The sequence below is a fragment of the Sinocyclocheilus anshuiensis genome, unplaced genomic scaffold, assembly GCF_001515605.1.
Source record: "Sinocyclocheilus anshuiensis isolate Anshui unplaced genomic scaffold, SAMN03320099.WGS_v1.1 scaffold521, whole genome shotgun sequence".
In the NCBI taxonomy this organism is placed as follows: domain Eukaryota; kingdom Metazoa; phylum Chordata; class Actinopteri; order Cypriniformes; family Cyprinidae; genus Sinocyclocheilus; species Sinocyclocheilus anshuiensis.
In genome coordinates this window covers 684163-699566 of record NW_015540882.1, presented here as the reverse complement: position 1 = coordinate 699566, position 15404 = coordinate 684163, and the positions used below count along the sequence as shown (strand labels likewise).

At 37.8% G+C, this 15404-nt stretch overlaps 1 protein-coding gene across 1 annotated transcript in view; it reads right to left on the bottom strand.

Moving 5' to 3' along the window:
* Window positions 1-115: 115 nt before the first annotated feature.
* LOC107688567 (N-acetyl-beta-glucosaminyl-glycoprotein 4-beta-N-acetylgalactosaminyltransferase 1-like) overlaps window positions 116-15404 on the bottom strand; it is a 189300-nt gene continuing 174011 nt past the window's right edge. The window contains exons 11-21 of the mRNA XM_016486272.1: window positions 11836-11979; window positions 11522-11631; window positions 10662-10762; window positions 10357-10430; window positions 8090-9380; window positions 6902-7260; window positions 5258-5411; window positions 4456-4528; window positions 3573-3726; window positions 3378-3504; window positions 116-2050 (exon numbers count right to left, since the gene is read on the bottom strand). Coding sequence (XP_016341758.1) covers window positions 1936-2050; window positions 3378-3504; window positions 3573-3726; window positions 4456-4528; window positions 5258-5411; window positions 6902-7260; window positions 8090-9380; window positions 10357-10430; window positions 10662-10762; window positions 11522-11631; window positions 11836-11979 — 2702 coding nt within the window. The 3' untranslated portion in view covers window positions 116-1935. The remainder of the gene's footprint in view (window positions 2051-3377; window positions 3505-3572; window positions 3727-4455; window positions 4529-5257; window positions 5412-6901; window positions 7261-8089; window positions 9381-10356; window positions 10431-10661; window positions 10763-11521; window positions 11632-11835; window positions 11980-15404) is intronic.

Below are 15404 nucleotides of genomic sequence, written 5' to 3'. Positions count from 1 at the left end.
AGCAAAAGGACCAGCTTAAACCAGCAAAAGGACCAGCTTAAACCAGCAAAGGACCAGCTTAAACCAGCATCACAGCGTCAAATGCTGTTTTTTTCAACAGGGTAGGCTACTCTTTTAAAAAGGTCAGGTTTCAAATTCACAAAAGCTGGGCTGATCGCTCTCGGTATTTCTGATATGAAATCAAAACACATCAAAATGTTATGCCAGCTTGCAAACGCGGGCGTTTGTATGTTACAGCGTTGAAATAAACGACAGACAGACCAGTTCAGACACTTGAGCTGCCCGTGTCAGTGTAAAACCGTGTTCATCTACAAGCTTTTCAGATATATAGGTAGTCAAACAAAATGCTGTCGATTATCACAGAAAGTCATTTCGACTCGTTGCCTGGTTTAAAAAAAAAAGCGCATTTACAGTAACGCACTTAAAATTGAAATCTATGAGCAAAATATTCCAGATGATGCAATAACTGAAACTACAGCTGTATTTAATTGGTTTATAAACGATTTTCACAGAAATATAGGTGTTATGTGAGCTTTAAAGATGTCTAAACAACCCTTTAGCTATGGGACTAGTTTAAGGCAGATTAGTTTTACCGAAACAGCTGGATTTTCTTTATGTAAACACTGACAGTAGTTCTCGAATAGTTACGTTATTTCCGGTATCTTTTGCGTAACTCGCCATCTTTGCCGTCTTTATATTGTTCTTACAGCATTTGAAATAATTAATTCTACCACTTTTGTCTCATGTTAACATCTAGAATGTTATATTTAGTGCCTTGCCCCATATAGGCTACTTCTGTTTTATGTCCTTTACAGTAAACACTGTAGGCCTACTGTTTGTCTTTACAAACTGCAGGAGTCTTATTTTCTGTGGTAAAAGATGCACCTTTGAGAGAGAAAATAAACTGGAACATTTCTTGAACAATGGACCAAGTGATAGTGAAAACTTTGGACAAGTCTAAAATTCAATTAAAAAAGCTATTAGATTATTCTGAACAAATATTTTCTTTCTAAACATCTTCTACTATTCATTCATCTCCATAACACATCACTATTCAGGGACTTACACAATCCAGACGGCTAAACATCAGGACTCCTTCCTAACCCTGTATGGACTGCCATGTTCAATTACATCAAAGAAAGGCACACAGCTTCTGGAGAACATCTTTTTTTCCCTACCGTTAAACTCTGTAGAAATGGATACTGCATCAGTGGGACAGAGATTACGTCTAGTCTAAAGCCCAGACTGAAACAGCAGTCTGAAAGGTTTGCATCTGTGAAACTAGCCAATAAAGACGAAAATCAATCGGAAACAAGGAAACGAAGCAGCTCAGACATACAGACAAATAAAAAGACAAATCATTTTAATTTCATAGCTCAGCAGGCTGTTCTTGGTCCAGTCGTGTCCGGAAGTTCAGCAGGACTTTAGAAAGGAAAAGCCACACGAGGCGCCACATATCAGATAATTTCTACAGTCCAAGTGTAAGAAGGCGTCACATCTGAACAGGAAGTGACATTTACAGCTATATAAAAGCAGACGTCTAAGTACCAGCGCACATCTAAACCTTTAGACAATCATTTCAGCATTAATATCTTAAGTGCAAACCATATTTATGTGACCCAAAGTGCCTGAGCTGCTAGTTTGGAGTAAAATTGAAACAATTTCCCTTTCCTTTAACTCTTCAATGATCACTCAAGTTTGCTTACCAAAAGAACTCCTGACTTAACAGACAGAGAAACATACAAATACACGCTCAGTGAATAAGAGTCTCTGTGTCTCTTTCGAGTGTTGAGTTTGGACAGCAGCTTGGCAGTGTCACGGGTCCTCCTGTATGAGACGGACCTCACGAAAGGGTCCCAGAGACACAATCGATTGGTCCTTTAAGGTCCCGATCTTGTGCTGAGTTAGTTTGTAGTCTCTCAGTGAGGTTCAGTTTTATCCTTTAGGAGCTTTACTGGACTGTGAGTTCCACATGCCTCTTTTAGAGTGATAGTAGTGAAAGAAGTTTCTCAATCTTAAACGCTCAACCTCCAGACCGTTTTGTAGAACTCTGAAAAAGAGAGATAGAGAGATTAATTTAACTCAATAATGTAATACATTTCCTTTTCATAAAATGCCCCCCCCCCCATTTGTAATCATTTATAATTCAATTAATTCAATTAATACTTAATTTCAATTGAGTATGATTAATAATAATAATAATAATACATTATTATTATTATTATTATTAACAACAATCAACAGTCAAAATCTCTCTTAATTCAATACTATAATTTAACTAATATAATTTTGTATTATTATTAATACTAACATGATTATTATTATTATTAATAATAATAACGGCAAAAATAATGTCAATTGTCAATTCAATATTAACATTTTATATAGATATTAACAATTAACAATTTTAAAATCATTTTTATTTTTATTTAACATTTATTTATTAAAAATATTATTAATAATAATAAAAATAACAACAACATCACTGTCAAAATCTCTTTTAATTCAATATCATAATTTTAATATGAATAAAAATCATATTTTTTAATATATAGGAATAACATATAATAATGTCACTGTCAAAATCACTCTCAATTCAGTATAATTTAAATAATATTAATACAATTATTATTTAACATTATTATTATTATTATTATTATTAAAAACAACAACAATAATATTGTCACTGTCAAAATCTCTCAATTCGATATCATAATTGCTTTAGCAATAAATAAAATAATACGTATTTAATATGATTGATGATAATGAAGATTATTACTACAGTAATAACATCACTGTGAAAATCATAATTCTAATAAGAATATGAATAAAATTATATGTATTTAACATATAATAATAATAATACTAACAATAACATCACAGTCAGTCTCTAAATCATCATAAATAATACACACATTTTAACATTATTATATACATTATTATAATAATTCCTAATAATAACATGATATTTAACATATCATTATTATGATAATTATTATTATTAATAATAATAAAAAACATCACTGTTAAAGTCTCTAAATTATCATAAATAATTGATATAATACCATTATCATAATAATTATTAATAATAATAATAATACTGATTATTATTATTATTATTATTAACAACAAAATAATATTTCAATATCATAATTTTAATAACAATATTAATAATAACATATTTAACATATTATTATGATAATTATTATTAATTATAATACTAACAAAAACATCACAGTCAAAGTCTCTAAATTATCATAAATAACTAAGGTATTATCATTATCATAATAATTCCTAATAATAATAATATCATAAATTGTATTGCAAAAATGAATGAATACTTTAAAATAAACTTGTTCACTGTAAAGTGCTTCTACCTGTCTAGTAGTTCCCAGTCTTCTCCTCCCCATCGTTCCTTAAACTCCTCTGTGTTCATCCCACCAATCTTGTCAAAATCTGATTTGTAGATCCCAAACAGGCCGAAGCCGTTCACCTCCCAGTAACCTGCAGACACAGAAGACGTGTGGGGTGACCGCGGCTGTGTTTCAGCATGTGTGTCAGATGTGTCATACCATCAGGCTCCTGCGGTGAGCTGCCGCAGCCCAGTCTCATGACTATCGGAGCGAAGGCCAGTTTGCCCTCCACACAGTGCTTCCTGATGTTCTCCAGGATGTTCAGAGGGAAATGAATGTGCAGGTCACACAGAAACACGATACTGTGACTTTCCTGCAAACACACATCAGCAAAACTCAGCCCACACTGCTGCAGTACAAAGTTAAATGACTGATTAAACACATCCTGCTCGTCATCTTTGTTTTCGAAGTTACAGCTATGAATCACCAGCCACATTTATACACTCATTAACACGAGAAGGATTCCTAGAAACGCTTCAAACCTCATCCGACGTGTCTCTGCAAAGTGATTCACTGATAATCACAGTCACGTTGAGGTTACAGGTTTAATCGCTGTATGTGAAATAATGCTGCGTCATGTGTGAGTTAACAAAACAAACATTTACGTCTTTGTCAGGCTCATTATTTTCATTTTATGAAAGATGCATCTTTTACCAATTGATTGTAAATTCATGTAAAAAAAACCCTGAATCTTGGTACTTAGGCAACTAAATATACATTTCTTTATACAGTATTTCCTAAACATTTAGTCTTGATAATATTGATAATGTCTTTATATTAAAAATGTATTTCACACTTTACCCAAAGCATTTTACATCAGCACATACGATTTCTGGGAATCAAACCCATGACCTCTGCATTCCTAGATGCAACAGTTGAGCAACAGGAACGATTTATGTGTCATTATGCACGTTACCATATAAAGTGACACTTTAATGCACAAATGAAACATTACTGAAGTCGTCTGAAAATCTACCATGTGTCATTTTGGAATTATAATAAATCCGATTTGCAATCCGATAATCTATGAGTGTATGATTACCTCTATGGTGTCCACACCAATCTGTAACCCGGCAGACCGCTCAAAGTTTCCTTCCCTCCTCAGATACTCATATCTGTGTCCAAAAAAGTCCAGAAATATATATATATATATATACACAGTATATATATATATACAATAGTAACATGCTTCTATGTTTATATGCTACATACATTAATGGGCAGCTGAATATATATATATATATATATATATATATATATACATATATACAAAATGTATATTTATTATTTGCATATTTAAGAATATATATTAAAATATATATTTAGTCTCTCAATAAAATAGTTTTAGAAAGAGTTTAGCATGTCAGAGAGCAAGACACATCAACTACCCACATATGCATGTTTCTATATAACAAATATTTTAGCAAAGTTTGTGTATAATGCTGCGTTCAAGTCCTCCTGGGAGTCGTAATTAGACGTCAGGTGCGTTCAAGTCAGTTTAGTCAGCACAAGATGGCGGTGTACCTTCTTTTAATAAATTACAAGAAAATACAACAGGGTCTGCATTTTTTTACTTGGATTTCAGCTGCGTAACAAGAACATGACCAATTTAAGTTTATAGGACAACTAAACTATCAATTTAAACAAAAATTTACCGTCAACTACAGACATCGATTCCGCCATGTTTCTCATTGACGCCCCCAACTCGGAAACTCAGGGCTTAAAGAAAATTTCGAGTTTCCCACTCGTAATAACGACTTTGTGGTGGCGTTCATGTGCGTTCAACTCGTAAATACGATCTATCCGACATGACTTGAACACACCATAAGCGTGTGTTAGTGTACCGTGGAACGGAGCTTTCTCTGAGAGCCTGTTCCACGTCCATGTCTTCACTCTGGAAGTCCACGATGATGATGTTGAAGTTGTTGTCCTTGGTCTCACGGTGCAGGAACTCCATGTCTGAAATGAACTGCTGAACCCAACGAGCCTGATTCTTAACTATAGGAAACAAATCAACAAATACATAATAATAATAATAATAATACATAATAATAACCATAATACATAATATTCATACATCAGCCATATCAAAGATCCAAACAAAGATTTGCTCTTTATTTGCATCACACAAAAAATTACTTGTATCAGTATTTATATGATATAGCTGTTATTGTTTTTAACACTTCAGACAAGGCAAAAAATATATGATTATGCTGTTCTATAAATGTAATTTATTTTAAATATTTAATTTATACTCACAAGGAGTTAAGAGCTTCATTTTTAGTTTATATACGTACATTACATCTGTGGACTTTTTTCCCCAGTTGTCCCAGTTGGCCTATTAAGCCAAAATGTATTTTGTTTTTACTGAATTGTGTTAAAGACATGAGAAACTTGTGTAAAATTAAGAGTTTGGTTCCAAAACGCTATAAATCCGTTTGTCGTGGTTTGGAAAGAAAGGGAGAAAACATGACAGAATAACGGATGTCGCATTTTGCGTAAAATAAAAAATTGACTTTTCAATACCGACCAGATACAATACTGATTTTGGCGGAAACTCAATTTTTTTTTTAAAATGGCGTTTATCGCGTTTTGGAACCAAACTCTTCAAATATTGTTTATGTGATGCTTTTTATCAGCTGTTTGGACTCTCATTGATGGCACCCATTCACTGCAGAGGATCCATTGGTGAGCAAGTGATGTAATGATACATTTCTACAAATCTGATGAAGAAACAAACTCATCTACATCTCGGATGGCCTGAGTGTGCATACATTTTCAGCAAAATTTTCATTTTCCTATTTAACTATTCCTTTAATACAGTTCTATTAAACCAACCATCTTCGAGTGAGTGTTATGTAAACCAGTTGCCTGTAGTTTGAGTTTCTGCTAAACAAATCCAAACTGTAGATGTATTGTTCTACTAAGGCTAGTTGTGACAGATTCCACGTACAAGAATGGCATTTCAGAACAGGCAATCAAAAGTACATATCTGCCAATCAAAAGTAACCCACCATGCAAAACCTTTCGAATTCATTGCAACATAAAAATACATTGAAAAATTAAAAACAAGCATGAAAAACAAACCAGGTCCCCACCTAGATTTGAATTTCAAAATATAGTGGCCCCAAGAGGTATTTAGACACTTAAGTCGCACTTTAAAATTTATGAACGTCAGTGCATTACATAAAAAAAACCTCAAACAAGGTGGCATTTAAAGAAATCATATCATGCAAAAAAAAATTGGAGATATATTTAGTTTATCTCCAAACCTAATCAAGCACACCTGAACAAGCTAAGTAAATTCTTCAGGATTACTAGAAAGTTACAAGCAGGTGAGTTTGAACAAGGTTGGAGCTAAACTCTGCAGGAATATGGACCTTGAGGGTCAGAGTTGACAATCCCTGAGTTGTGGTGATAAAAGATTAAGACTCACTCATCTGGGTACATAGTTTCACAAAAATAGATAGATATTTAGCTATTATTACCTGGTACCACAAAATGCACCATGACGTCCTTTTTCCACTGCAGCATCACTGGCTGGCACAGCAGGGGTTTGGCATACACTGTGCTCCACTGTGGGGTGCCGTGGGCCCCATGGGTAGGTGTGTGGGAGGGTGGAGCAGGTGGGCTGGCGAAAGGGGAAGAGAGGGATGATGCTGTGACCCCTTCCATATTCTCCAGACTGTCTTCCACTCGGCCACGGTGCAACAGCAAGTAGATGTACTCAGATAGACGGACCACTTTACGGCCTCTCTCCATTAGCTCCAGCTCTATTAGGTAGCGGTTACCGCGTGCAGAGTCACGCCGCTTTTCTACGTTTATGATGCGGAGGAGAGTGTAAATCCTGAGAAAGGAAGATACATTTTTTTTGGGAAAAAAAAGGTTAAATGGTGGAGTGAGTGGTTGTGCGTTTACTTGAAATATGCACCACTGGTGCAATTTTAAATGTGTATGAATGGTAAGGTGCCCATTTTCAAGAGCATTACAGTATTGCTAAATAGCTGTACAGTTAGAGAGGAAAAAGAAACTGAAAACAAATATTTTACAAATATTTTGCAAAGCAATTATCAATCAGCAATCAGCAATTATTTTCAGCAGAACAACAACAACAAAAAAGAATACAATCATTGTGTACAAACCGGACACCGATATTTTTATATAAGTGAAATGTGTATGAATGCAGTTAAAAGAGTAATTACAATAATTTTCTGTATTGACAAATAGATATTCAGCAAGGAAAAAGAACTTTAACAATAAATGAAAAACAAAAAAAAGAATTTAAATACACACTGTAACTACCAATATTTTAGTAATATTTTCCAATTAAATGTGTAAAATATATAAAATGTAAGCTGTCCATTTTCCAGTAATTATTCTAATCCTCTGTATCACTAACTAGACAGACAAGGAAGAGAAACTGTAAAGGAATGTAACAATGAATAAAAAAATATGTCAAAACACATAAACTGTGAGAAAACTGATATTTACCGATATATTGTGAATTAAATGTGTATGAATTAAATGTCTCTGTATCGCCAAATGGCAGTAGAGTTACACAGCAGAAAACATAAAAAAAAAAAATCACCAAAGATATACATATAAAAATATAATGTGTGAATACTTATATTTTACCGATATATCAGAAACTAATATATTTGATGTATCAGCCTCACCCTCCATTGCGTTCATTGAGTTTCTCCATGTACTGCGCAAGTACGTCCACCACTTCGCTCTCAGATAGCTGCAGGTTTCCAGACACGTTGCAACGAAGATCATTCCAGTCAGAGCGCAATGTCTCAAAGTCCATGCTATTGACGGAAAACGTCCTCTGCCAATTAATGGCCTCCTCTGCCCACCCGGGGCGAGGCTCCACATCCTCATAGCTATACTCTGATAGGCCTCCGTCCTCCTCTGGTTCTGGGTCAGTGTCCGGTCGCCGCTGTTGGGACTCGGTTATCTTAGAGGTGTGCAAGTAGGAAGTGACACGGAGAGGCTCGGTCGGAAGCACGTTCTCAGAGGAGTTAGTGGATGGAGGGGTGGGAGCAGGAGGTGGTCGAGCGGTTGTGATGGGCCTCAAGGGATGCTGGTGTTTTTCCCAGACCCCTCGTATCCTCCTCTCAAAGCGGCTTGGGATTGCTCTGTTTGGGGGCATGGAATTTTCAGCTGGCTTGCTGAAGTTTGGGCTCGCTGGAAAGACCTTGTTCTCTTGCAGAGGAGACCGCACAATTAACTGGGATGCACGCAGAGCTCCTTTACTGAGCTTTGGTTTGGCACTGAGGTTCACCAGCTTTGTGGTTTTGCTGTTCTGGTACAGGAAAACACCAGGGAAGACCTCTCTGTGTTGGCGTGAAACAGGACTTTGCTTTTCCTTAGCAGGGCGAGGTCTTGTGACGTAGATTTTGTTGTCCTCCTTCTTGCGTTCCTTGTTGGTGTGGCTGTTTCCAGGATTGTGGCTGTTGTCATGAGCATGTTTGTTACCTGGGGAAGGAACGGTGTGGGCAGGACTGCTGAGGGTTTGCTTGGCTTGACTGTTAAGGGCCACCAATGAGGATTTTAGTGGGAATAGCAAAGTTGATCTGCTTATTTTAGGTGCACGATCTTCTGACCAACCTTCTCTGAAGTCCCGGCGGTCTCTTTGAACCCAAGTGAGAGAACGACCTCGCACCACACTCTCACTTTTTGGTAACCCTACCTTAGCCTGACGGTCCAGAGTGTCTTGGTCCGTCTCTTGAGGTTGAGACCCAACCACCTGCCTTGCTCTTGTGAAAAAGCGCCTTTGCTCTCTCCTAGAAGTTGGGTTGTCCGGCTCTACCTCTTTTTTCTCCAGCATTGTGGGATCAGATTTTTCGGAGGGACTTGATGTATGATTTGATTGGCTAGGTTGGGCAGTTTTCTTTGCTGACTGGGTGCCAACAACTTGTGCTTCATCCTCTGGATCCACACCCTCTTCTTCTTCAAGAAAATCTAAAGAAAAACACCAAAAACAGACACTTTGAGTGTTCCTCCACCAGTTGAGGTTAACCTCACAAAGAGAGCTTATATAAGACCTTGAAAAGTACTTCCCGGCAATATGCAACTTTTAGGCCTATTCATACCAAGACTTTAAAACTGTAGTATGAAATTTCTACAAGTGGCACCTACTGGAATTGCAATATGTTTGAGAGACCCTGCAATAGGCATTGTGAAATTGGACAGATATACCATACCTGCAAACTTGTCGCCTTTTCGCAAAACAAAACTTTCAGACACTGAAATAGGCCATTCACATGATTTTTAGAAATCGGAGGAGTTTATATGGGTATACGAATGTATATCTAAGGGAACTGACAGTTTTCTGAAAAGTTCTGATGGCATTTTCTTTTCATCTTAACTTGTTATGTCTAATAAAGTAGTGTTTATAAGTGCAATGCTGCTTTGTATACTTTGTAACTATGGTAACCGCTGTATTTCTGCTTTCCATAAGTGCCACCTACTGGCAGAGAGTGAATTTGCATTTTCATTCAGCCGGTCTTCCGTTCTTGTTCAGACTTGTTGTTTTTGTCAAAACATGCACTATTTGATCTGTAAAGTTGTTTAAATAATTTTTTACAGTTCAGGATGTTACCAAAAACATCAGAGTTGCTACCTAAACAACATGTAGTTCTATTTTGATATCAGAATTTTCTGAAAAGATTTCAAATGATGATTCCAGTAAATGTATTTATTTTCAGTTTATCTTGATATGAAAACACCTTTCGGCAGCAATTTTCATTTCGTTGCCTTAACCCTTTGAAAATAAGCACAACTCCAGCAATTCATTTCTTTTCTGGCTCCAACCCAAGGCCATTATCTTCTGATGAATATATCTGCCACGTTCTAATAAAGCAGCTTGTGATGGAACGATGCACTAATGAAGTGTTATTCCTCTTCTGGATCACTGATCACACACATGAAAACTCACCATCAGGATTAGGGAAGAAAAATGGCCCGTCATCTTCCTCCTCATCCATCTTCATGTATTTATAGAAGCCAAACCTGTTAGAGAGAGAGATGGAGAGAGAAAGATCGAGTCCATGAAAGAGAAATATAGAGTTTTAGAGAAATGTATTTATTCATCTCTGTTTCAGTGGTCATACGCGATTCAGAGTAACCATTTCAATTCAAAATTAGATAGATAGATAGATAGATAGATAGACAGACAGACAGATAGACAGATAGATAGATAGATAGATATTTAATGTCATTACAATCTATACACAAGCTTACTTCTCCAAATAGATGGGCGACTCTCTATAGAAACACTTGTTTTCTCTTTCCATGTGGGTGAGGCGGGTGAAGTCATTGGGATAGACAAAAGAAAGATAGACCTGCAGACAAAACACCAGACATGACAACCCCGATAATTAACTTGAAATGTTGAAATACTAGATAAAAGTGTAGTGTGTAGCATATACTGTACTGTATGCTGCCTACAATTCTTTTGAAAAATAACATGTGAAAGTATGCAACAATATACATTTCAATATTTCTTACTTTTTTAACTAGGCAAGTGGTAGAGTTTTCTTCTCAGGAAACAAAAACCGTAATTTTGGAATTTTAATTAACTTTGTGTATAATGTCTTTACCTTTGGTATTCAAATTACATTAAAAGTCTATACTGTTCCAGGTTCACTTACTGCAAATGGAAGGTCAAGTTAAGCACACTGCATTGTGGGATATAGAAAAAAAAATCATACTCCCTCTAAAATGCAGCATTGTGAAGTCTGATTTGTCAAAACAAATGTTTGCTTCTTCATTTGATGCAGTAATTTGAATGATTTTCAGCGATAAACAAAATACAAAATTATAATATAAAGATGATAATTGATGATATGTTGTGTAAATGTTCCTGTTTATAATTGCTCTCACCTTAATCTTAATTGTTTATGCGCTTTTAATTGGCTTTTATGGTATGCCTGCAATTACTTTTGTCAGCCAAAAGGGGGCAGTAATCGCACAGGAGGTTTCAGTACTTTACAGCAGCAAGTCTATACGGCAACAGGTGCAAGTGCATTGTTACTCAAAAGGCATTTTCTGTTGTACTATTTGTCAAAATGTGTGCAGAAATATATGTTTGTTAAACTCACAAACTGTAGGCCTTGATAGCGAGCGATAGGGAAGTCTTTGACCACATATGTTGGCGAGTAGAGACAGGCGGGCAACACATTTTCAAGATGAGTGGGGTCAATCATGGGAACTATAGAGTATTGTGAGAAAGACCAGATTTACCAAAGGCACATTATCAAATTTTCCTTTCATACAATATTTGTCATTCAGGAACACAAATACAAAACACAAAAGAAGAACAACTATTTCAGTGAACTCAATAGCAACAGAGAGACAGAGGAATCAAATAAAAGGGGACTGGAAAGCGGACCTGAACAGACAGATAGAGCCTTACTGTTGAAGAAGGTGTCGCGGGGGTCTGGTTGCAGCATATCGGCGCCGTGTTGGCTGCGGGTGTGGGTCTCTGCTGGGACGGGGCCATGGCTGGCCAGTGTCTGAGGAATGTGATCCACATGGTTCATCTTCAAACTGCTCTCATCTTTCACAAAGAAAGAGAAGAGAATGATTAATGGAGATGAGAATCCATTGCTTATGAACGGGCCTTACACAGTAAGATTTTTAAAGGCAACATGAAGCAGAATTTACAACAATTAATTTGAAGGACACTGAAGGAGGGGGCCAAGTTATATCTAGAAATCAAAATATAATAAAGAATCAGAGGTGGGCTTTTTGACTTGGGCTAGTAAACAATTACCTAGAACACCTTGGCAACTGTTTAGCAACTCCCAGCAAACCCTATCAACTTCCAAACAATGCTTTAGCAACCACCCAAAACACCTTATAAACCCCTCATAACGCCCCAGCAACACCATAAAACACCCGGAACACCCTGGTAAGTGCCTAGCAACACCTTTATGCTTAACAAATGCCTTGCAATGCACCACAAACACCTTAGGAACACCTTAGCAACCATCTAACAGCACCCCAACTTCTTAGCCACCCCCAGAAATCCACGCCAAGTGGCTAACAATGCCCTAGAAACCACCCAGAACACCCACCCAACAGCAACTGCATTACAACAACCTAAAAACCACTGATAACACCCTTGCAACTGACCCTATGATCAGCAACCCCCCCCCCAAAAAAAAACTGCCATGCCATAGCAACCACCCAGAACACACTATAAACCACCCATAATGCCCTATTAACCACCTAACACCATAACAGCCACCCAGAAGACCCTATCAGCACCCCCCCCCCAAAAAAAAACTGCCATGCCATAGCAACCACCCAGAACACACTATAAACCACCCATAATGCCCTATTAACCACCTAACACCATAACAGCCACCCAGAAGACCCTGTTAAGTGCCTAGCAGCACTCTGATACATAGCAACCCCCAGAAAACTCTAGAAACTGCATAACAATGCCCTAGGAACCAAGACCACCACATAAACCATCTAACAACACCCTAACTGCTTAGCTACCCCCAGAAAACCACAGCAAGTGTTTAACGATGCCCTAGAAACCACCTAGTACACATTAATAATAGCCTCAACAACTCCAACAACCCAGAACACCATAGAAACCACCCATAATTCCCTACCAACCACCTAACACCATAATAAACACCCGGTACACCCTGACTGTGCCTATCAACTTCATAATGTTTACCAACTCGCAGAAAACTCTAGCAACCACCAATAACACTCTAGCAACCATCTAACAACACCCTTATAACTTCTTAGCTACCCCCCAAAAAACATAGCAACTGCATTAAAACACCATAGAAACTACCCATAACAACCGATTACACCCTATGCTTAGCAATCCCCTGAACTCTAGATCTGTGATCCCATAGCAACCACCCATAACACCCTAGCAACATTCTAACAACACCTTAGCAGTCACTCAAGACACACTGACAACTGTCTATCAATGTCCAGGCAACCACCCAGAACACTCTAGAAACCAGATATCAATATCCTAGCAACTGCCTTACCATGCCCTAGTGACCTCCCAGAACTCCTAAGAACCCACATAACCACCCCCCAGAACCCCCTTGCAACTGCATATCAACACCCTAGTGGCCTTATGGAACACCCTAACAATCACCTTCACAACCATTCAAGGACACCTTTGTCAGATTTGCCTATGCCTATGTGCAGACTACCTGTCTGTTTGATCTCAATGTCAATGCCTTGCTAATATGTGGGTCACTCCATATCAGAGAAACCACAGTGTCTGGTTGACAAATGACGGGGCCACCCTTCAATCCACCAGAGCCCCTCCACACAGATGAGACAGGCTTTGATGTGTGCTTGAAACCCAAGAGAGAGCAGAGGTGGCTGTTGTCACACACTCTGCACTTTAATGTGTGTGAGATGAACACTGTGAAGTGCTTAAGCTCTGTGTTACGTTCAAAGGGAGTTCACATGAAGGTCAAAGGTACCAGCAGCTCAATTCAAATAAGAGCCAAAACGAAAGGGAGCACTCAAGTATTTAATATTACAATACCACTAACGTACTAAACAAAAACTTTCCATCCAGGCCCTGGGCTATTTTAACACACCACAGCAGAACAAGGTGTTCAAAATATACATTTCTCACACATGCAAATGTGGCACTGACAACAGCCAGTGGTGGCATGCTCTATTTTGCAGAAAGTTTTAGTTGCTCTTTTTCATGCATCAAAACGTCTCCTGGGTCTTAACACTTACAACCTTTTGGTTATCAGCCCCAGTCTACCCCCTAATCATATCAAACCCTGCTGTCAAGACAAACTATATGAATGGGGTTCTTCATTATGTTGCATATAATAAGCCTTGTACAATGTACAATACAATCACAATTCTGAAGGGAATTCATTTCATAGTATTTGACACTTGATGCAAGAAAGCCCTTGTCAGAACTCAATTTTTCACCCAAGGCATTCAAGCATAACTCTGACTCTTTTAGGAGAACTGATGGCTTTCACCAGCCCTGTTGCCTAGAGACACATTCACCACAACCCTTTGCCTCCAACAGCAGTGTCTCTGAAAAACTAAATGTGTAAAAAGAAAAGAAATCTGTTGCATTAATAGTTTATAGGATGTTTTAACATTGAAGAGAATACGCTATTGCTCTTTTATAGCTCCTTCCTTTCTTGTAAAATTCCAAAGCATAAATAAAAAGTCACACAAATGAGAGAGTTGTGTTTTGAGTTTAGAGTATTGTGGCCAGCAAAAGTAGTTCATGTTGAACTGGTCATCCATCTGTTTCCATTCCTTTGGCCCGAGATGCTGGAATAGGCTCTGGCTTCCACGCGACCTTATGAAGGACAAGAGGTTTGGAGCAGTGGTTCCCAACCACGTTCCTGGAGTTCCCCCCAACACTGCACATTTTGCGTGTCCCCTTAAAGGGGTCATATGATACGATTTCAAGTTTTCCTTTCTCTTTGGAGTGTTACAAGCTGTTCATGAATAGATAAGATCTCTAAAGTTGCAAAGACTAAAGTCTCAAAACCAAAGAGATATTCTTTATCAAAGTTAAGACTCTGCCACGCCCCCCTAAAACGGCTCGTTCTAACACGCCCCCACATATCTAGGTCACTATGTGGGAATATTTGCATAATGCGCCCAAATGTGCATGCAAAGAAAGAAGGCGTGGTTTCAGTAACCGCAGTTAGTGTTGAAGCAGCCATGTCAGGGAGACGCTGTGTGTTTCTAGGCAAAAGCAAAAGCACTTTATTTGGCCTTCCAGAAGTAGATGCATTTAGGAATCTTTAAGATACTTACAACAGAACAGCAATGCATTTTATGGACGACCGTTTCGTGAACCTAGGAGAGGAGGTAATTCTGACTTTGCTATGACAATCTGGCGCTTCTGAATCAGCGACTGTAAGTATGTTTTGTTACTAGTTTAAGTATTTGCTATTGACTGTTCAAATGCGGAGTTTTGCGCATCGTGTGTGTGTGTGTGTG